Source organism: Schistocerca serialis, chromosome 9, assembly GCF_023864345.2.
Source record: "Schistocerca serialis cubense isolate TAMUIC-IGC-003099 chromosome 9, iqSchSeri2.2, whole genome shotgun sequence".
In the NCBI taxonomy this organism is placed as follows: domain Eukaryota; kingdom Metazoa; phylum Arthropoda; class Insecta; order Orthoptera; family Acrididae; genus Schistocerca; species Schistocerca serialis.
Window position 1 is genome coordinate 333115374 of NC_064646.1, and position 19469 is coordinate 333134842.

Below are 19469 nucleotides of genomic sequence, written 5' to 3' on the forward strand. Positions count from 1 at the left end.
ACAGCGTGGACGTGAACCGTATGTGCAGTTGACGGACTTTGAGCGAGGGCGTATAGTGGGCATGCGGGAGGCCGGGTGGACGTACCGCCGAATTGCTCAACACGTGGGGCGTGAGGTCTCCACAGTACATCGATGTTGTCGCCAGTGGTCGGCGGAAGGTGCACGTGCCCGTCGACCTGGGACCGGACCGCAGCGACGCACGGATGCACGCCAAGACCGTAGGATCCTACGCAGTGCCGTAGGGGACCGCATCGCCACTTCCCAGAAGTTAGGGACACTGTTGCTCCTGGGGTATCGGCGAGGACCATTCGCAACCGTCTCCATGAAGCTGGCCGTCTTCCGCTCACGCCCCAGCATCGTGCAGCCCGCCTCCAGTGGTGTCGCGACAGGCGTGAATGGAAGGACGAATGGAGACGTGTCATCTTCAGCGATGAGAGTCGCTTCTGCCTTGGTGCCAATGATGGTCGTATGCGTGTTTGGCGCCGTGCAGGTGAGCGCCACAATCAGGACTGCATACGACCGAGGCACACAGGGCCAACACCCGGCATCATGGTTTAGGGAGCGATCTCCTACACGGGCCGTACACCACTGGTGATCGTCGAGGGGACACTGAATAGTGCACGGTACATCCAAACCGTCATCGAACCCATCGTTCTACCATTCCTAGACCGGCAAGGGAACTTGCTGTTCCAACAGGACAATGCACGTCCGCATGTATCCCGTGCCACCCAACGTGCTCTAGAAGGTGTAAGTCAACTACCCTGGCCAGCAAGATCTCCGGATCTGTCCCCCATTGAGCATGTTTGGGACTGGATGAAGCGCCGTGTCACGCGGTCTGCACGTCCAGCACGAACGCTGGTCCAACTGAGGCGCCAGGTGGAAATGGCATGGCAAGCCGTTCCACAGGACTACATCCAGCATCTCTACGATCGTCTCCATGGGAGAATAGCAGCCTGCATTGCTGCGAAAGGTGGATATACACTGCACTAGTGCCGACATTGTGCATGCTCTGTTGCCTGTGTCTATGTGCCTGTGGTTCTGTCAGTGTGATCATGTGATGTATCTGACCCCAGGAATGTGTCAATAAAGTTTCCCCTTCCTGGGACAATGAATTCACGGTGTTCTTATTTCAATTTCCAGGAGTGTATATGAAAACATAAACGTAAATCAGTTACACACTACGGCGTGCACACACTTCATTCAACATCTAGACGTCACTACAGATATTCGGATTTAGAGTAGGATATGTTCGATATACCTGTTATCAGTGGCGATGATGTGGCGCAGACGAATAGCGAAATTCTGCATAATCCGGTGGAGTGTCGGAACATCGATGCTATCGAAGACCTGAATAACTGTTTTCAGAACAGTAATGGCTTTAGGGTTTTTACTGTACACCTTGTCTTATAGCCTCACAAAAAGTAATTACATTTGTACAGATCTGGAGAATATGGTAACCAATCGAGCGCCATGGCAGTGTCCTCTGGGTACCCCAGTGCCAGAATGCGGACCCCAAAGTGTTGCTCCAGGACACCAAACACTCTCCTGCTTCGATGGGGTCGAGGCCCGTCTTGTATGAACCACATATTATCGAAATCAGGGTCACTTTGGATAATGGGGAAATGGGGATGAAATCATCTTTCAAAATCTTCACACACCGTTCAGTAGTCACTCTGCCGTCAAGGAATATCGCACCAATTATTCCGTGACTGAACACGGCCCATCACAGAGTCACCCGTTGAGGGTGAAGAGACTTCTCGATCGCGAAATGCGGATTATCAGCCCCCCACCCCTCCCAAATGCGCCAGTTTTTCTTACTGACGAACCTATCCAGATGAAAGTGGGCTTCTTCGCTAAACTAAACCATATTCACATACTAATTCCTATCATGCCCCGCGGCCGACCTTGCAGTTTGAACGTCCTAATGCAAACCGTTCAGAAGTTATAACGATTTTATTAAGTGTAGTTCAACAACTGTCACCCTGTGCATTAGCATCTCAATATGAAGGACAAGGTGATGCGGCCTGATTAACTATGGTACAGAATGCGTAGAAAAAAATAACAAATAAGACAAAAGTATTAATTTTTTCCAGTTTTCAATACGGATTGTCACCTCTCCTTTCACTGACAGAGCGCACTAGATTCTACTTAATTTAGGACTCAACATGAAGGTTATCGACATACAGAAGAAAACTACACTTTGAGCACGTACTGCACTGCATATATGGCGCACAACTAACCCCTCCGTACCCATCGGGGAAAGAGCGGTCTGAATACGGCCGGACCTGTGGATACTTACACTCTGATTTTCTATGCAACGTCGAAACAACAGCAGGTGACCCCTTCGTGGCGTCGTGATGTGGATAGGCGTCTTGTTGTAGTTGTGACTGCTCCATGCTATCGCGTATCTGCAATAAAATGTCTAGGCTGCCGGATGAAACATAAAACTCGGCTATCCCTCCGTCGCACGGACCGTAGGAAAAGCGACCGCTTCCCTTCGAAGCCAAAACGCGAGTCCGTATTTTCTGTCGCAATTAGACGGAGTTGACGCTGCGATCTGTGACCCGTTCAATTGCAACGACTTTCTTGTGAACTTCCCAATAATCGTCACTCCAGCTCGCTGTCCGGATGCCCGGCGGCTATCCAATCAGCGTTGCTTTTAGGAGGCGCCCGTTGTCTGAGCTCACTGGCCCGAGCACCACACCGGTGTCGTTTTCAGTATTCGCGGAAGGTCCTGCTGCTCCATGGTGACGACGACGCCATTGTCTGGTACGGGCGTCCCGTCTACGGTAAGATGAAAGGGACGCCTCCGCACAGGACGACGACTTGAGCGGCCGTCTCTGTGGATCTTATAGAATATTCCCCCGACTGCTCAGCACCGAGCCCACCTGCACTGCTTTCTGGCAGAGAACGCTACCACGGGAAAGTTCTTCATAATACGTGATTTCTACTGCAACATAGCTTGTGCTCATTATGCGATGTAATAGACCTCTGTTACTTGTAATTAGGAACACTTACCTTGATCTACGCACTTTGCTGGTTGACATGGAAATCCTCAGTTCATTAATAACCCCTAACCCGCAACATTTCTGAAATGTGCGTAGCTAGAAACAGACGATCTCTCAGACCACCTAATATTTTATATCGCAGAACTCCACATAAGTTGACAGAAATCAAGTAAATAGTTAATTCATGTTATAAGTAAATTTAATACTTTTCAGCTCATATAAACACTTTGTTGTTTAAATTATATAAAATAAACACAAAGTATCATAAGTACGTGCACTCACTCAGTGTCAGATTTCATGTGATTTTCACCACTGTTATATCAGACAACATATTCCTGAATATAAATAAAATATTGCAGAACATGTAAAGAAAGATAATAATCAACTGAACTGAAATTTTAGAACACATCTCTTTTGCACACATATTTCTGCTGCATTCCAGGCTATCTAGGGGACCACATTTGATGCACTCATGCACCGTTTTATTCTTCTTGGACGCAGGGCACTTCATACACGTCTTCCTTTCGTCCATTCTAATACTTGGAATGCCTTCGCTTGATTGATGAGTGTCTCCTAGAACTTTGTGGATCATTTCCTTGGTATTTATAGGTAAAATTTGAATTTCCCGGCATCTTCATAGATGTGGCTCTAGCAGTTCCATGGCCAGCCTTTTGGTGAATTTGAGACGAGTTAGCATGGGGTTTCCTCCGTAGCACAAATACAGAACGAAACTGTTCACGCAACTGATGTTTACAAGTGTGTAATAGACTGCCATTGGCCAACGCCTTGTCTGTTTGACGAATAATTGGCACATTTCATGTAGAGCAAATCTACTCCAGATTTCTTTGCATTGTAGTAACAAATAATTTCTGGCTTATTTTTTATGATATGATTTTCATTAGAATGATGCATTTGAGACACAAGAATTACTGCCTTGTTTCTCTTAGGAACAAACGAAAACAATGTTCTATTCTCCGAGAATCCATATAATGCTTACCCAACTGGCCTTCTTTTATCAACCAAAAACTCTTGGGGAATTTCGCGTTTGTTCTTTCTGACCGTTCCAACATATGTTAGTCCTCTCTTTCTAAGCTCACGAATGAGTTCTATAGATGTAAATCTGTTGTCAGTGGTAATGTTTCTGTCACTTCCTTCTATTGGTTTACACAGACGTAAAACAGCATGAGTTGGTTTGGCAAGCTTTTTCTCTTCTCCTGTCAGGTCACATCCATCACTATCTTTCCCTGAATATATGTAGGCGTTGAAGGGGTAACCGCTTCCAGAGTCTGCCAGCCTTTTATGCCGTATTTGGCTGGTTTGCTAGGCATATAAACGAGGAAAGGGCATTTTCCCCTGAATAGTACTAACATTTCATCCACTGCAACTTTGCCTTTTACACAGTCCAATTGCTGAGGACTGAAAATGAATTTCTCAAAAATGTTTGATATTGCAGCTGCGCGATCTGATTTCTTTCTTTCGCCTCTGGTAGCCGCATCGTCAAGTCTCAGGCTGCTTAGAAGTATTTCAAAGCGCTTTGCCGACATTGTCAGCACAAATACAGGGCAACCGGTCAGATCCTTTTCGAAAAAAAGACACCATCAGACGATATGAATATTGATGTCATCATTAGCAGGTCTGTGAAAGTTTTGATTTGAACATTGTCATTATCTCTGTAATTGGACGGATTAGTTGTTTCCTGCAACTTTGCCCTTATTGTGTTCAGTTTCATGTCTGTATGTAAAACTATTTCATCTATCATGTCATCACCATATAAATTCTCCCATATTTGAGATTTAGTAGGACTTTTTCCCGAACGTCGACTTTTGGCTGTTAGGCCAGGCATTCCTTCTTTCAGAATGTTGTGCTCTGGTGTTCTTCTCGCTCTAACAGGCTCTGAACGTTCCCATCGTTAATTATTTTTTCCTTGAAAGTACTGTGTTTGCTGTGAGGCATTATCTGTAGTATAGACCGCTCTAGGCTCTTCTTCCAATAAAACATTTTGTTCACTAGTATCACTCTCTGTTTCGTGGTGACTGTCGCCTGTCCCGATATCTGGGTCATCATCAGTGTCGTCATCGATCCCATTTTACGCTTCATCTAAATCCCATAACTGCGCTTGCACCCAAGCTAAAAATCTGGATTAGCTGTAGAAATGCTACTTTTCTTAGAAAGTCGATCCATGTTATACCTGAAATATGACATAAATTCACGACTATAAGAAGACGCTATAAAATAACAGTCCGTGAAAGCAGAATATGTCTTAATTAGGAACAGGCGGTCTATTGGACCTACTAAATTCTTATACGTAATACGAAACATGTGGTATCACAGGCACACAACTTCGCGCACTCCTCTAAACAATACTCTGTTTGTCTTCACTGACGAATAAAACTGATTGTTGACTGCTGCTTTACAAGCGGCAAGTATCGCGGCGAAGGTATTGGGAAAGTGAAGTGGCGCATTTTGCAGTGCTGCCACACTCGACATTTAAAATAAACGAGGGGTCTGAGAGATCGATGTTTCGAGCTAAGGGATAAAAATTCAAATTGGCAGGCAATGTGGGCTTTGCGCTTGCTGTGCATGGTCCAGATAGTTCCCTACCTCGCAGACGCCCGGATAGCGTATCAGTGATACTGAAGAAACTGAACTGGCTCACTCTTGGAGACAGTCGTAAACTACCCTGAGAATGTCTTCTAAGAAACTTTGGAGATCGGACTTTAAATGATGAATCTAGGAGTATACTAGAACCCACTACATATCGCTCACACAGGGAGCGTGAGGATATGATTACATTAATCATAGCACGGAAAGAGATATTTAAACAATCATTTTTCCCAGGCTGCATTGGTGAATGGAACGGAAAAAGCCCTAATAACGTGTAGATTGGGAAGTACCCTCTGCAACGCCCGCTATATCACGCAGGGCTTCAGGTAATTAGGATTGTGGAAAGAGCCAAGGGAGTTGCTGTCGGTTTCATTTCACAATTGCAATTTATTATCATTATTTCACAAATACACTTTTTAAAGAATTAAATTTACTTTTGCTTTAGAATAATTTCAATTTTGAAAAGACATGACACACATTTAAATTTACGAATAAGATAAATCGTATACATGTATGAGACCGGCATGCGGAGCGGATGAAGGCTGGCGGATTAAATCTTCAAAATTTTGAATATACTATGATGATTACTGAGGGCAGAAGGCCCCAATGTTTTAAGATGCTAACAATGCTGATGGCCCACAAGGTGCACGGAAAGAGATAAACAAACGCAATAAGATGGCTGAAGGCCGCAAAGTTATATTCTGCAAATTAAGGAAATATATATTGCAACGATCGGCAAAACAATGCATTAAGTTTAAAAATTTCCTTTTTTCCAACACCAACGGCGGAAGACCCACAATAACTTGTACTACATATTAACACTTTTCACATTTTCAGAGGAAATTACAATTACCTTTCAAGAGCAGAAGGCGATAACGTTTGGATTTGAAGAAAACACTGAGAACATGTTTCCAGGGCTGAAGGCCCTCAACTAACCTTGCCAACTTAAAAATATAAAATACAGTTAAATTACAACAACATTAAGACTGCCAAAAGGATAATTAAGAGAACGGCACTCGGGAGTCTCCAGTGGATCGGTCTGCCCTCGTTCACTTAGTCGAGACAGGTGGTGAGTCCAACTACACTTAATTCGTGCAGACCTAAACAAGGGACAGTCACGGACCGACCGACCAACCGCTTGCTTGCCATGACGGAGTACACGAGAATTCAAGGCCCCCAAAAAATTACAAGTATCACTGTCCTCAAGCAAACGCGTATGTGAACTGAGCTGCCAAAACTACACACCACGTTGGGCAGCAACAACAGTAGAGGAAAACACATTGCCTAAAGACTATGCTAGCGGCCAGGGCAGGTAACCAGAACACTAATGGCCACAAGTCAGAAAATACCGCTAGCGCACTTGACTATGGGTAGGTTAATCAATTCCACCTGACGGCAGCTATCTCGAACACTTCACTCGTTGCTCACAGGAAAACCTCCACAACAGCAACGCCGGAACCAACAACGTAGTGCTCAAAACCACTTAACCTTCACGTCCTGGGTCGGTGATCGACGATGCTCATACCGACTGGAAGCTCCAGACAGACTCCGACACTGCTCAGACACCGCCAGCGGGCCCAGTAGAGTACGCCATATAGAGATGTCCTCGGACCAACCGACCGACCAACAATCCTCCAAAGGTCAGGCCCGGCTTAAGTGATGCGTGGCGCCAACGGTCGAGCGGTCGATGTCCACGCATGGCTCACTGCTGCTGCAAGCCGGCGACCGGCTGGCCCGGGCTGTTCTCCAGACAACTGACTGCCAGGGCCCAACTCACGACCCAAACTGCCATCGTGAACTCTCCTCCCCGCACGTTCCGGCTGACTCCATGAGAGATGTCAACCGGGAAGTATTAGCAGCCGAGCATAGATCCTATCAGAGGGGATATGTCGATCCGCGCTATTAGCGCCGATGACGGTCAAGGAACTCAGTAACGCCAGTAATTCAAATCAACGTGGTGATATGGAAATACGTTGAAACAGGGCGTAAAATACCAAATGGTGGGACGTCGAGCCATGCACGCCTCACGCGTTTCACAGTGCTTCAGAGGGTATAGATGTAGATGTTGAAATTTTGATGGACGTATTGTTTTCTACAAAGTGCAAAACATAAAACAGAGAGTCCTGCCTATAATTCAGAACAGTTATAAGATAACTTGGTGATAGTTACATAAGAGAACAACAGTTAATTATCAGATAATAGTAACAAAAATAAAACATTCATAATTAATAAGAACCTTAAGACCCAGAAATTTTTAATTTGAATGCATAGCTTTACAAGAAATCAAACACTCCCCTTAGATATTCGCATGTCATTACCGTCTAATGTGCATGCACGTATTTGCTCCATTCTGCCCCGCGCGTTTTGTGTAATTGGACGACGTGATCCAGTCTGCAGTTCCAAACACGTACTGTAAACTTAGGGCACTGCGGCACAGATGTACATCCGCACGTAATAGGAGATTTGGTGATTTTTTTTTTCTTGTGGCCGCGTGAACCAGCGTTATTGTGCTCGCAGTTTATACTATGGAGATGCTGCACCACCTGGCATAGGTGGAGAGTTTTTGTGGAGACACGACAATAAAATCGAAAGTGAAGCCTGAGAACATGGGAGCAATCTCAGAACCGCTGGACCTTAGATGCACAAAGTCATACGGCCTTAGGATCTACAGACAGTGAAACAGAAGCCCGTCGCTTTTTAGACGCTGAGCGTCATGCGTCTCTTAGAGCTCGGGCGACGCTTGGTCATTCACAACGACGGCGTCATTTAAAGGCGGAACGACAGACAGACGTCGTACCTTTACATGTAGAACGAGGGAGGCTTTTAGTGAGTCTGCATATCATTAGGATCCATTAAGGGACTGTATTAATCATCCGTCAGTCGTCTTAGGGAGAATGGATGGAAAATGTAAACACTGTAACGCATTGAAATGGAAGGAAGAAATGCTTAGTATTTGCTGCTCTGGTAGCGGAATTTCACTTTCGCTATTAGGTGAGCCATAAGAACCCCTAAAAACTCTCCTATCACAATATAATGAATCGAGCCTTTTTTATATGTAATTAGAAAATATCATGCATATCTCATAGTACTTCATTTGATATAGAAAAACCAATCAATATGCTAGAGTTTTCACCTCTTTTTACGATTCAAAGTCCAACTTACTATAGAACTATAGAACCACATAATCATCAGCATATGTTTCTTACAGATTTGTTTTTCTGGGATTTAAACCGGTGAATCAGACTGTAGGTGTTATAATATGCAAGAAATGGAAAGAGAGACGGTTTTGAATATTCAGAGAATGTTGAATGAACGTAAGCATCCAACAACGACTTTGAAAACTGCTTTAGGCAAAGTGCCAGGAGAAGATTACAAATTATTTCAAATGGTTCAAATGGCTCTAAGCATTATGGGACTCAACATCTGAGGTCATGAGTTCCCTAGACTTAGAACTACTTAAACCTAACTAACCTAAGGAGATGCCCGAGACAGGATTCGCACCTGCGGCCGTTGCAGCCGCGTGTTTCCGGACCGAAACGCCTAGAACCGCTCGACCACAGAAGCCGACTTACAAATTAGTAATCCATCCAAACCCTACACCAAGTGTGGAACGCGAGATGCGATTTAACCCACCATTGATAAACGAAGTAGCAGCCTAGGTTATGAACAGCTCGCAAGTCGCGACGTCATTTTGTATCTCCTAGATGACCGATTAAGCTGGGTATTTGGTTCACATAAATATTATGACGCATTGCATTACCTGCTAATTTTTACCATTAGTGTTATAAAGTTATAATTTCCAAATACCTCCATGCAACTTTGTAACGTGCTTATTCTTTGCCAAATACATATGTGTCATATATCAACTATTATACGTATCATATGATGATACGAGAAAATGATTTTAATATGATAACACGATGCAGGCAACAGACCAATAAGTTTTATGGAGATATGTATGTTAAGGTGGAAAATGAGCGACTGTGATATAACTAGTATATCAACTTGAGAGCAGAGAATTACATCCGTCTGAAAGATGCTGTAGCAATGACGCAAATATAGATCCTAATTATACGGGCAAGAGGGTTATCCTGCCCTCTTCATTTGTGAATCACGATACCTGCATGAGTATACTCAAGACTCTTTCGCCTAAGTCCGCGCGTATGGTCGTCCTGGTTTACTCACAACCAGCATGGAAGGAAGTAGTCTATTAATTATTACCGGGACAGGTTGCTATTGATAGATATGATATAGTTGCGAAAGTATTTAAGTTAAAAGTAAAGAAACTAATATCAGTTATAACTAAGGGAAACTATTTGGGGGTTAAAGGCGCTGCAGTCTGGAACCGCGAGACCGCTACGGTCGCAGGTTCGAATCCTGCCTGAGGCATGGATGTCTGTGATGTCCTTACGTTAGTTAGGTTTAACTAGTTCTAAGTTCTAGGGGACTAATGACCTCAGCAGTTGAGTCCCATAGTGCTCAGAGCCATTTGAACCATTTTAGCCAACTATTTGGGGAAATGCTATTTTGTATTTATTCAGTAGAACGGCAAAAGCGCTGCTTACCGCGTGTACATATTTTACTTTGGTTAAAAGACAAATTGAGATCTAATCAGACTGATTACAACAGGGCGCAAATACGTGGTTCAATCACTGACAAAGAACTACCCGAATTTATTGTGAAAAATATGATTCACGGCCCGTCTGGCTCTAACAGTCATCAGTTTCCTTGCATGAAAGACGGCAATGCACGAAAAAGTTGCCACCTAGGCTTTAAAACAGGGCTGGGCAAATACCGTTTCGCGAGCGCGGGTGCTCGCAGATGCCAACAAGGCCTGCTCGCGGCTCTCTCCAACTCTGACAGTTAGCAGTAGCCCCACCATCTACTCGCCTAGCCACCCACGCACGTTACTGCACCGCGCGTAGCCACTCTGTCCGTTTACTTTCGTTTCTATTGTCTGTGTAGACATCGCGTTCGGTGTTTGGGAAACAGGATCAACGAATTAGTTTTCTTTTCGTTAGCATTGGACGAAAGCAATGATGTAAGTAATGTTGCTTAACTTGCAATATTTTTGCGAGGGGTTGACGCTCAGTTTAATGTGATTGAGTAGCTCCTCGATTTAGTGCCAATGCATTACACAGCAACGGCCAACGATGTATTTTCGTGCATGGAACATGGAGCTATGTTGGGAAAAACTTACATCGATTGCAACAGATGGAGCTCATCCAACTATTGGTCGGAAGTCTGGTGTCGTTGCTTTGATAGGAAAGAAGTTCAAAGCCATCGGCGTCCAGCAGGAACTGCCAGCAATACAATGCGTTCTTCACCGTGTTAATCTGCTAGCAAAATGTGCCATAATAGTTGGCGTCATGGATGTGGTTATAAAAACAGTTAACATTTTCAAATCGCACAGTTTGGGACACAATTCAAATCATTCCTGGCAGATCTTAAGTGTGAATACGGCGATGTTCCATATGTTTGTGAAGCACGCTGGTTGAGTCGAGGTGTTATTTTAGAAAGATTTCTAATTTACCTGAAGATACAACGTCATTCAAGGATGCGAAAGGAAATCCGGTGAAATATTTGGGCATTTTAGACCTTGCGTTTTTAACTGACGTACCCAACCATCTGAATACCTTGAATGGAGATTTATAAGGTTAGAAATAAGGTAATTAGCGAAGTGCTTGACACTATTTTGGCATTCAAGGGAAAACTGCTGTTTTGGGCAAAGTAACTGCCAGAAATGTCGTGTGTACACTTCCTGAGGTTGCAATAGTTGTTATTGAAAACAATTTGGAGCAGCAGAAGCTGAAAGACCATTTTGATGGGTTTGTGACGGTGCTACTGCCTCTGGAAGGAATTTTGGATTGTAGATTTGAGGACTTAAATCGACTGGAATGCCGTGTCAATCTTTCTGCGACTCCTTCAATGCAATCGCGTGCTGAAGTAGAAGTTTCGCACAGCAGAAATCTTGGAAAGCTTCTACAAATATTTTCCACGTAAACAGTTTCCATTGTTATTTAAAACAGCTGCTCGTCTGTATAGTTTTTTTGAAACGATATACTTGTGCGAAAGTATTTTTCTCCGTAATGAAACTGACAAAATCGATGTAGTCTCCCTGCTGTTCACCTGACTGGTACAATGCGCCTATTCACCAGTAATTTCGCACCAAATATCGAGATTATAGCTCAAAAGCATTGTAAAAACATCCAGAATGATGTAAATTAGTGTCTATGTCCTTTTCGTATGTAGTACCCCTCTTCTGAATTACACACATCTGTGTAACTATAACGTAACATATATAATACAAATGTGTTCGTTTCTTAATCCTTTACGTCTGTAACCTATTTGTGGCCATGAAAATAGAACAGTTCGAAACTGTGTTTCATACGTACACGGCCAACCGTTGCATGGCGCGGGATACACAGACTTCGGGTAATAACGTTTTACACTTCCGTCCCACACACGTATGTTGTGCCACATATGATTTGACTCCGATAACCGTGTACCGATGGCGAGTTCCCGGACGCCACATATACGTGAAACGACTTCTGTCGTATCTGTATTCCACCTGCACTACGTACGTTAGCTTGACCATACTCAGCTGCGTGCGTGAAGCGCTCTCACAGTGGCACGGTTGCCCCCGTGCAGTATGCATACCCAAGCGGCCAGCCACATCACACAGCTATGCTACCCGCATTACGTGCCCTAACAGGTGCTCAACGTTGCCTTCGCGGCTCACGGTACCCTCGGGTAACCATGCGGGCAGCTCTCGTACCCACCCCTGCTTTAAAAGGAGACGACACACACACTGAAAACGGATATTCTCTGTACCAACGAACAGTACAAGAAGAAAGGGGTCGGACGGCAATGATAAGGCTTCAGAACGACAGTTACGTTAATGTCGATAATAATGTAAATACGACTCTGGAGGCTTGCAGTTCTGTGTGTGCTACTAAATATATATGTCAAAAAATTAACAAAGGCAGTGGTAAAACTTTTTTAAACTTCAGAAACTAAGACCTTACAAATCCCATAAATGAAGTCCACACATCAATCCAGTCGTTATGTCAGCAGCAACTAAGTTGTGTGGCGTCTTTTAGGTTTCCAGCTACATGGAAGACGTCACATCGTAACATACCTCATTATTTACATAGATAATGGTGAAACAGTGTATTTTGATGAAAATAATTTGTGTGAGCAATGATTAATCCCCCAGAAATAGTTCTGGGTGAATATTTTGATCTTTGTGTAAGAGACGATTTCGCAAAAGTTCTTCTATACGTTGAGGCGCCTAGATATTGTACTTGGATTACATAAAAAAAGAAGAATGGAAAAGTTGATTTCAAGGAATTCCTTTTCACGATTGTCCTGGCGTTAAATCCAGAATTGATTTATGTAGAGTCTATAAGTAGCATGTCAGCCATATGGAATGCTTTTGCTGGAAGATAATGCTGCACAGCCCCAACCTGTTTTAAACACCCTAAAAACACAATGGTCAGGATTTACTAACATTCAGATGGGGATGTGAGGCCAAAGGCTTATTAGAAAATTTGAATCACTAGAATCTAACACTGGAGGATACCATTCTGTGCAGATCAGAGGCAAAGATGAGACAGCTTCTTGCAATATTAATAGAAACCTAAGGGTTTTCAGATCCACAACAATCGTGGGACAAATACGTAAATGACATGGCAGATGATATACTGCACAGATTTTAATCCCTTACTGCTATATACAATGACTTCATATGCAACGAAGCTCTCATGATGGCGGAAGACCGCGTAATAATGATAAAAGAAATAGATTAATTTTACTTTGGATTTAGTAGACCCAATAAACATGAAGGAATAAGTAGTTATATACTAAGAAAAATGAGTTATACCACTGTGTCTTTGCAACAGCAACTCAATGCATACGCTGCGCATCTCCATCCAGAACAGACAACAGTTTTCAACAATTTTATGAAAAAAATTGAGAGTGAGAAAGGTTTTTTTAAGATGATCTGGGAGCAACCCGTAAATTTTTTTTTAAAGTTCTTTTGGCCCGAGTTCGCAAAAATAAATGAGTAGCTGTTGCTGTCGCCCACTCTGGAATAGCTGCCACACTACTGGACAGTGGCCGAACGGCGTCTCCAGTACTTAAACTGGTGTTGGATTTAGCACTCAATAAAAAAGCGATCGTACACGGAATTTGCAGCAGTGTAAGGTATTGCTTTGGAACGGTTGTACATTGTCCCATATAAGAGCAATTGAAGAAATAACAATGAAAGACACTGAAAGCAACTAACTATAGCGGGAGGAAAGGTCGCACTGTGGGCTGGCGATTTTAGACAGAACCTGTCCGCAGCAACTAAAGACACACCGGCATATGAAGTGAACGCGTGTTTAAAGGCGTGAGTCTTACGGCAACATGATAAAAAATTTAGTTTAGAAACAAATATGCACGTAAAGCTGTACAATGGCATAGAATATGGACAATATGCGGATGCTTCTCTAAAAGTCGGCGAAGATCATTTTGATAAAGGTGCCAACGACACGATTACATTACATCGCGAAGACCGTAATATTTTTTACGGTGCAGTAGAGTTGATGACCGAAATTTATCCTGAACTGGAAACAAATACGAGAAATAAAGACTGGTTGTGTGAGAGTACAAGTTTGGCGACGAGTAATGAATATGTTGGACTGATAAGTTAAAGAATTGTATCACAAGTAGAAGGAGATATTGTAGAATATCTGTCTGTGGATGATATTATAGACGCTAAACAAGCCACCTCTTACCCAGCAGAGTTTCTTAACCGTCAAGATTGCTGTCTCATAAACTGATGTTCCAGTCCTCTTAATGTGAATCTTGAGGAACTAGCAGTATGTACAGACGTTGGGGTTCAATGCTCGTGTTCCTCTGCGTTAAGGAAACGATAAATGCAGAAGATTATGAACTTATTTTACTGCATTTTCCCTGCGAACAGTAGAAGATCAATTCTGAAATAACTGTTTGCATCCGCATGACGAAGCAGCCCATCAAAAGTAGCATCCATCAGGTAATAGTTTGTGGACAGTTATAATCTTGAAATGGAGTGGCTTGTCCATAGTCACCTCAAACTAATGGATCACTTATAGGATGAGAATGTCGACTTCGCTCCAGTCCCCGTCTCCCAAAATCAATGCAGTCTCTGGTTTTAACTTTTGGGGAATAAGGGGGCTGCCACTCCTCCACAGGCATTCAGACACCTCATTGACAGAGTCACCAGCAGAGACGAGGCCTTGATAAAGGCGAAGAGTGGAGACACCAAATATTACTGCTCGCTATGGTGTCTGGACACTTTTGAGCAGATAGCGTAAAACTAGCTGTAAGGAAATCATATGCCAATTTGACATGCGCAAAAACATTATGACCACCTGCTTAATAGTGTGTTTTTCCACATTTCTAATACAAACAGAAATTTAGCTTGGCTCGGGTCCTACAATCTTTTACTGGATTCCAGAAGTATGTGGCACTAGATGTCTAACCACAGTTGAAGCAATTCCCGCAAATGACGGGATAGTGTTTTACTGTCACGCAGCCGGTGCCCGATATGTGCTCCACTGCCTATAGATCAGGCACATTTGCTGGCCAAGACAGCAACGTGAGTGCGCCATAATGTCTCTCAAACCACTGTAGGGCGATTCTTTGTATGACGGACAGCAATCCTGTGGAAGATGTCATCACCATGAGGGCAGACTTGAAGAATGAAGCGATGAAGGTGGTCCGCAATAAAGTTCAGGTAGTTTACAGCTGTCATTATGCCCCCGATTACTACCACAGATTCCGTGGAAGCCCAACTCAGTGTACCCCATAGCATAATTGTGCCCCCACCAGCCTGCATCTGTGGAGCGGTGAAAGACGACGGGTAAGGGGGCAACCATCGACCTCGTGTAGCAAGAAATGAGATTCATTCGACAAGAGACACGCTTCGACTAATCCACGGTGAGAAGTCGGTGATGCTCGGCCCACTATAGTCATAACTGACGATGTCAGTACAGGGCCATTCTGACTTTGTATCGTGGACAGCAATCCTGTGGAAGATGTCATCACCACGAGGGAAGACTTGAAGCATGAAGCGATGAAAGTGGTCCGCAATAACGTTCACGTAGTTTATTGCTGTCATTAGTCTTCGATTACTACCACAGATTCCGTGGAAACCCAACTCAGTGTACCCCATAGCATAATTGTGCCCTCACCAGCCTGCATCTGTGGAGCGGTGAAAGACAGCGGGTGAGGGCGCTACCATCGACCTGATGTAGCAAGAAATGAGATTCATTCGACAGGCGATACGTTTCGACCGAACCAAGGTGAAAACTCGCTGATGCTCCGCCCACTATAGTCATAACTGACGATGTCAGCACAGGAACACGAAGGGGTCGTGTGATGTGTAGCCTTTGAGCGGTGTGCTCCAAAACACTTGTGCCAGCAGCAGCATTGTACTTTGTTGTCAGATCTGCCACAGATAGCTGCCTGTCGTGGAAGACGCACGGGGGGATCCTCCTGCCTTAATATTTTGTGATGAAACGTTGTAGTCCAATACCTCACAGCCTTCTCGTTATTTCAGCATTCTTCAACCACTTCATAGGTGCTCACGAAAGGCGAGCAGCTTCGCCGTTTTAGAGATTCTCCTTTCTAGCCACAGCACCACAACAATGTGTCCTTTGTCTAAACCGCACATATCAGATGATTTCCGCATTTTCCGCCCGTATCTTCACTGTAATGACTGCCCATTTGTCTGTGCTCTACTTGCATTTCTACCTTACTGCGTCACGTGCCCGCAGCACCACAAGGAGGTATTCGGTCTGGCGATGGGCAGTGATCCTAATGTTTGACTCTTCGGTGTACGCTGGCCGTGGTGTCCGAGCGGTTCTACGCGCTTCAGTCGCCTAGAACTTAGAACTAATTAAACCTGACTAACCTAAGGACATCACACACATCCATGCCCAAGGCAGGATTCGAACCTGCGACCGTAGCAGTCGCGCGGTTCCGGACTGCGCGCCTAGAACCGCTAGACCACCGCGGCCGGCTCAGACGCTAAGTCCCATATTGCTCAGAGCCATTTGAACTATTAACCATCTTCGGTGTACGGTTGGTAGCCCTGGACAACTTTCCCACTAAAGTTGCTGGAATGCCCTGGAAAGTGATGCCTGCGTGCGTTTTTCGTGTTGCAGGAGAAGTTCCAGCGCGAGTTCCGTCTGCGTCTGCGCGGCTGCTGCCGTCAGCTGCGGCCCAGCGCCGAGGTGAGCGAGGCTGGGGGCCGCTCCAGCCGTCGGGGCCGCGAGTTGAGTGACCTAGAGGCGCTGGGCACGCTCGCCTCCAAAGGGGCGGGCTGCCCCCAGGCCACCTCCCCGCCCCCCGACTCCACGTGGCAGTCCTGCCGCCGACCGCCCCCGCACTCGGCCACCGCCACCACGCTGCTGCTAGCCAGGTCTGCGTCCACCTCCAGCCACTTCGACGCCGTCGCCCAGCACCGCTACTGAGGGGCACGAGCTAGGTCCATCGATTCGTCAGCGTCGAGGATGATAACTACTGCGTAGAGGTTTCTCTAAAAACAGCACAGTTTTCTAGCTAGGAAAGTTTGCTGGGTGGAACACTTTGAGGCATTCGGTGTCCCTGCTTTCGGAAGGCCTGATATCCCTCTGTACTTGCTCAGGTGGTTCAGGTCCACTACAAGCTATTTATGGTGTCTACCTCAGAATGGGCCACTTGTATACCATACCAGCGCCATCTACCTCTTGTTGTTAGGTCCACCTACGTCAGCAACTGCTTTTGGAAAACCTCCCAGCACCACTGCTTAAGGACATATGTTGTGGCAGATACGGGAAAGCTGTGGCCTTCTTCCACCAATTAGCCAGGAAGGTGAGGTAATCTGGTTTGTGTACCTTCCCGAGTTCACCGAGCAGACCACTGCAGTACATTTGCGATCACTGTTTTAGAAAGGACCACTGTCCCTCTCTATCTCTTCACGTGTAAATGCTCAACTACAAGAGGACTGAGATCACTACTCAGAACGGAACGCTTCCACAGCTCACATGCTGCTGTTTCTGAGCCGTGGTCTACCTGCAGCTGCTTCTGGTCTGCGAACAAGCAGCACTACCAGGGAATGGCCAGTGTGATGTGCTGTTGTGAATGCGGAAATTCTGTGAATGCTTGTCAGTGCTGAGAAATGACATTCGGGCTGGAGTGATGACACTATATCGAGTCCTCATCTGTGTGTGGACTACCGAAAGACGTTTAGCGCCACTAATTTAGGAAAGGCTGACTTTCCATAATACCTTCTTCAGTTTATAATGGTTCAGTAAGACGTGACTTCTGTAACCGAAGGTCATAGCACTATCATACTACTCCCATTTATAAGTCCACTGTGTCGTTGCTGACAACTTATTATAGAACCTATCGTCATTCAGATTCAGCCTAGGAATGAGCCACTTTTTGTTAGTCTCTATTCACCTCTACATGGTCCACTTAAAATATCTGGCGCCGTAACTTAGAACGGACGACTTTGCCTTTATACCGAAAATGCTAGATTCTACATTGGAGGTGCTCGTTTTGACGAAAGTTCGGATGAGCACACCGGTCAGCTTGCTCTGTTAGTGAGAAGTCTGTTCTTAAACATGTTCGTCCCACACAAAGAAGTGCTAGTGTGCTACAACCGGGAAAATTTAGCACGGTTACTGTTGATTCATGAATTGTTCTGTCAACTGGATGATTTTTGTAAGGAAGATGTGAACTAGAGATGAGGAGCAGAACAATTACGGCGTGGACAATTATAAATCGCCTCTATTCAGAAGAAATCTCACGATTAATGCTACCCATTAAAATTCAAGACTAACTACGTGCCGATAACATATACTTGTATGTTGTGATGACAATCACGAAAGGAACTGTTTTGCCGACTACAGTTACAAGAACGTATAAATTAAATTCTTCGTGGTCTAGTTGTGTATTATCTAGATATCTAGAAGGACCAACGACGGAATTTGCCTGGAAGTGATACCACCTGATGTGCAGTACAAAGTTCACAACTAGATCGTAATAGATACATTTTTTCGCTCGTCCCAGAAAAGACGAATAATAGGACCCATTCAGATGAAATTTTTAGTGAGAACATATTTCACTACAAACTCTTGCCAGCAGAATTTACTACAGCAGTGTTTACAATGGTTTGAGGGACATTCATATAGCATTACCGTCACACGCCGAACAAAATATATCTCAGTACAGAACACAGCGAACAACCATCGTGGTAGAAATTTCTATAATCAGGGTACGAAGTCTTCACAAAGTTTCAGCATCTTCTCTACCTTCATCGACATTTTAAGCTCGAGCTAGTTTCACTGATTGGTTCCTTACAACACTACATGTTATAATTATTCTCATCATTTTCTTTTTTACTGTCTCGTTTCTATAGGACATATCCTGACATCCCATGTCTTATTACAGATGGTTTCAGAACCTATCTTCTCTTTTCGGGTCATTTCAATAGAATTTAGAGTGTTCACTTACGTTGTCAATCTGTGTATCACATTAATATATCGCGTACGTTTAAAATCTGACACCTGCTTCAAGAGTATTTTTATATTAGACATATCTGTGGCTTGGAAAGCTTTTGCTTTTGATTCAGTTTCTAATGTTGGCTATCTATGGTATTGGAGGGTTTGATTCAGTTTGTGTATGTCTTCTTGTGAAACATTTTTCAATATTTATAAGTGACAGTCTTATTTTCAGCATATTATTCTATAATGGACTGAAAATATTGCCGCCTGGTAATGTGTTCAGGAGGCCGCTTATAGAAATATTATAGTATATAATGGAAAACAGAACCTGTCG

General features: G+C 44.3%; 1 protein-coding gene across 1 annotated transcript in view; it reads left to right on the forward strand.

Annotated features, from left to right (window-relative positions):
* Positions 1–17119, forward strand: part of LOC126419600 (tachykinin-like peptides receptor 99D) — a 263652-nt gene extending 246533 nt beyond the window's left edge. Inside the window, exon 6 of the mRNA XM_050086788.1 lies at positions 16811–17119. Coding sequence (XP_049942745.1) covers positions 16811–17119 — 309 coding nt within the window. The remainder of the gene's footprint in view (positions 1–16810) is intronic.
* Positions 17120–19469: the final 2350 nt, after the last annotated feature.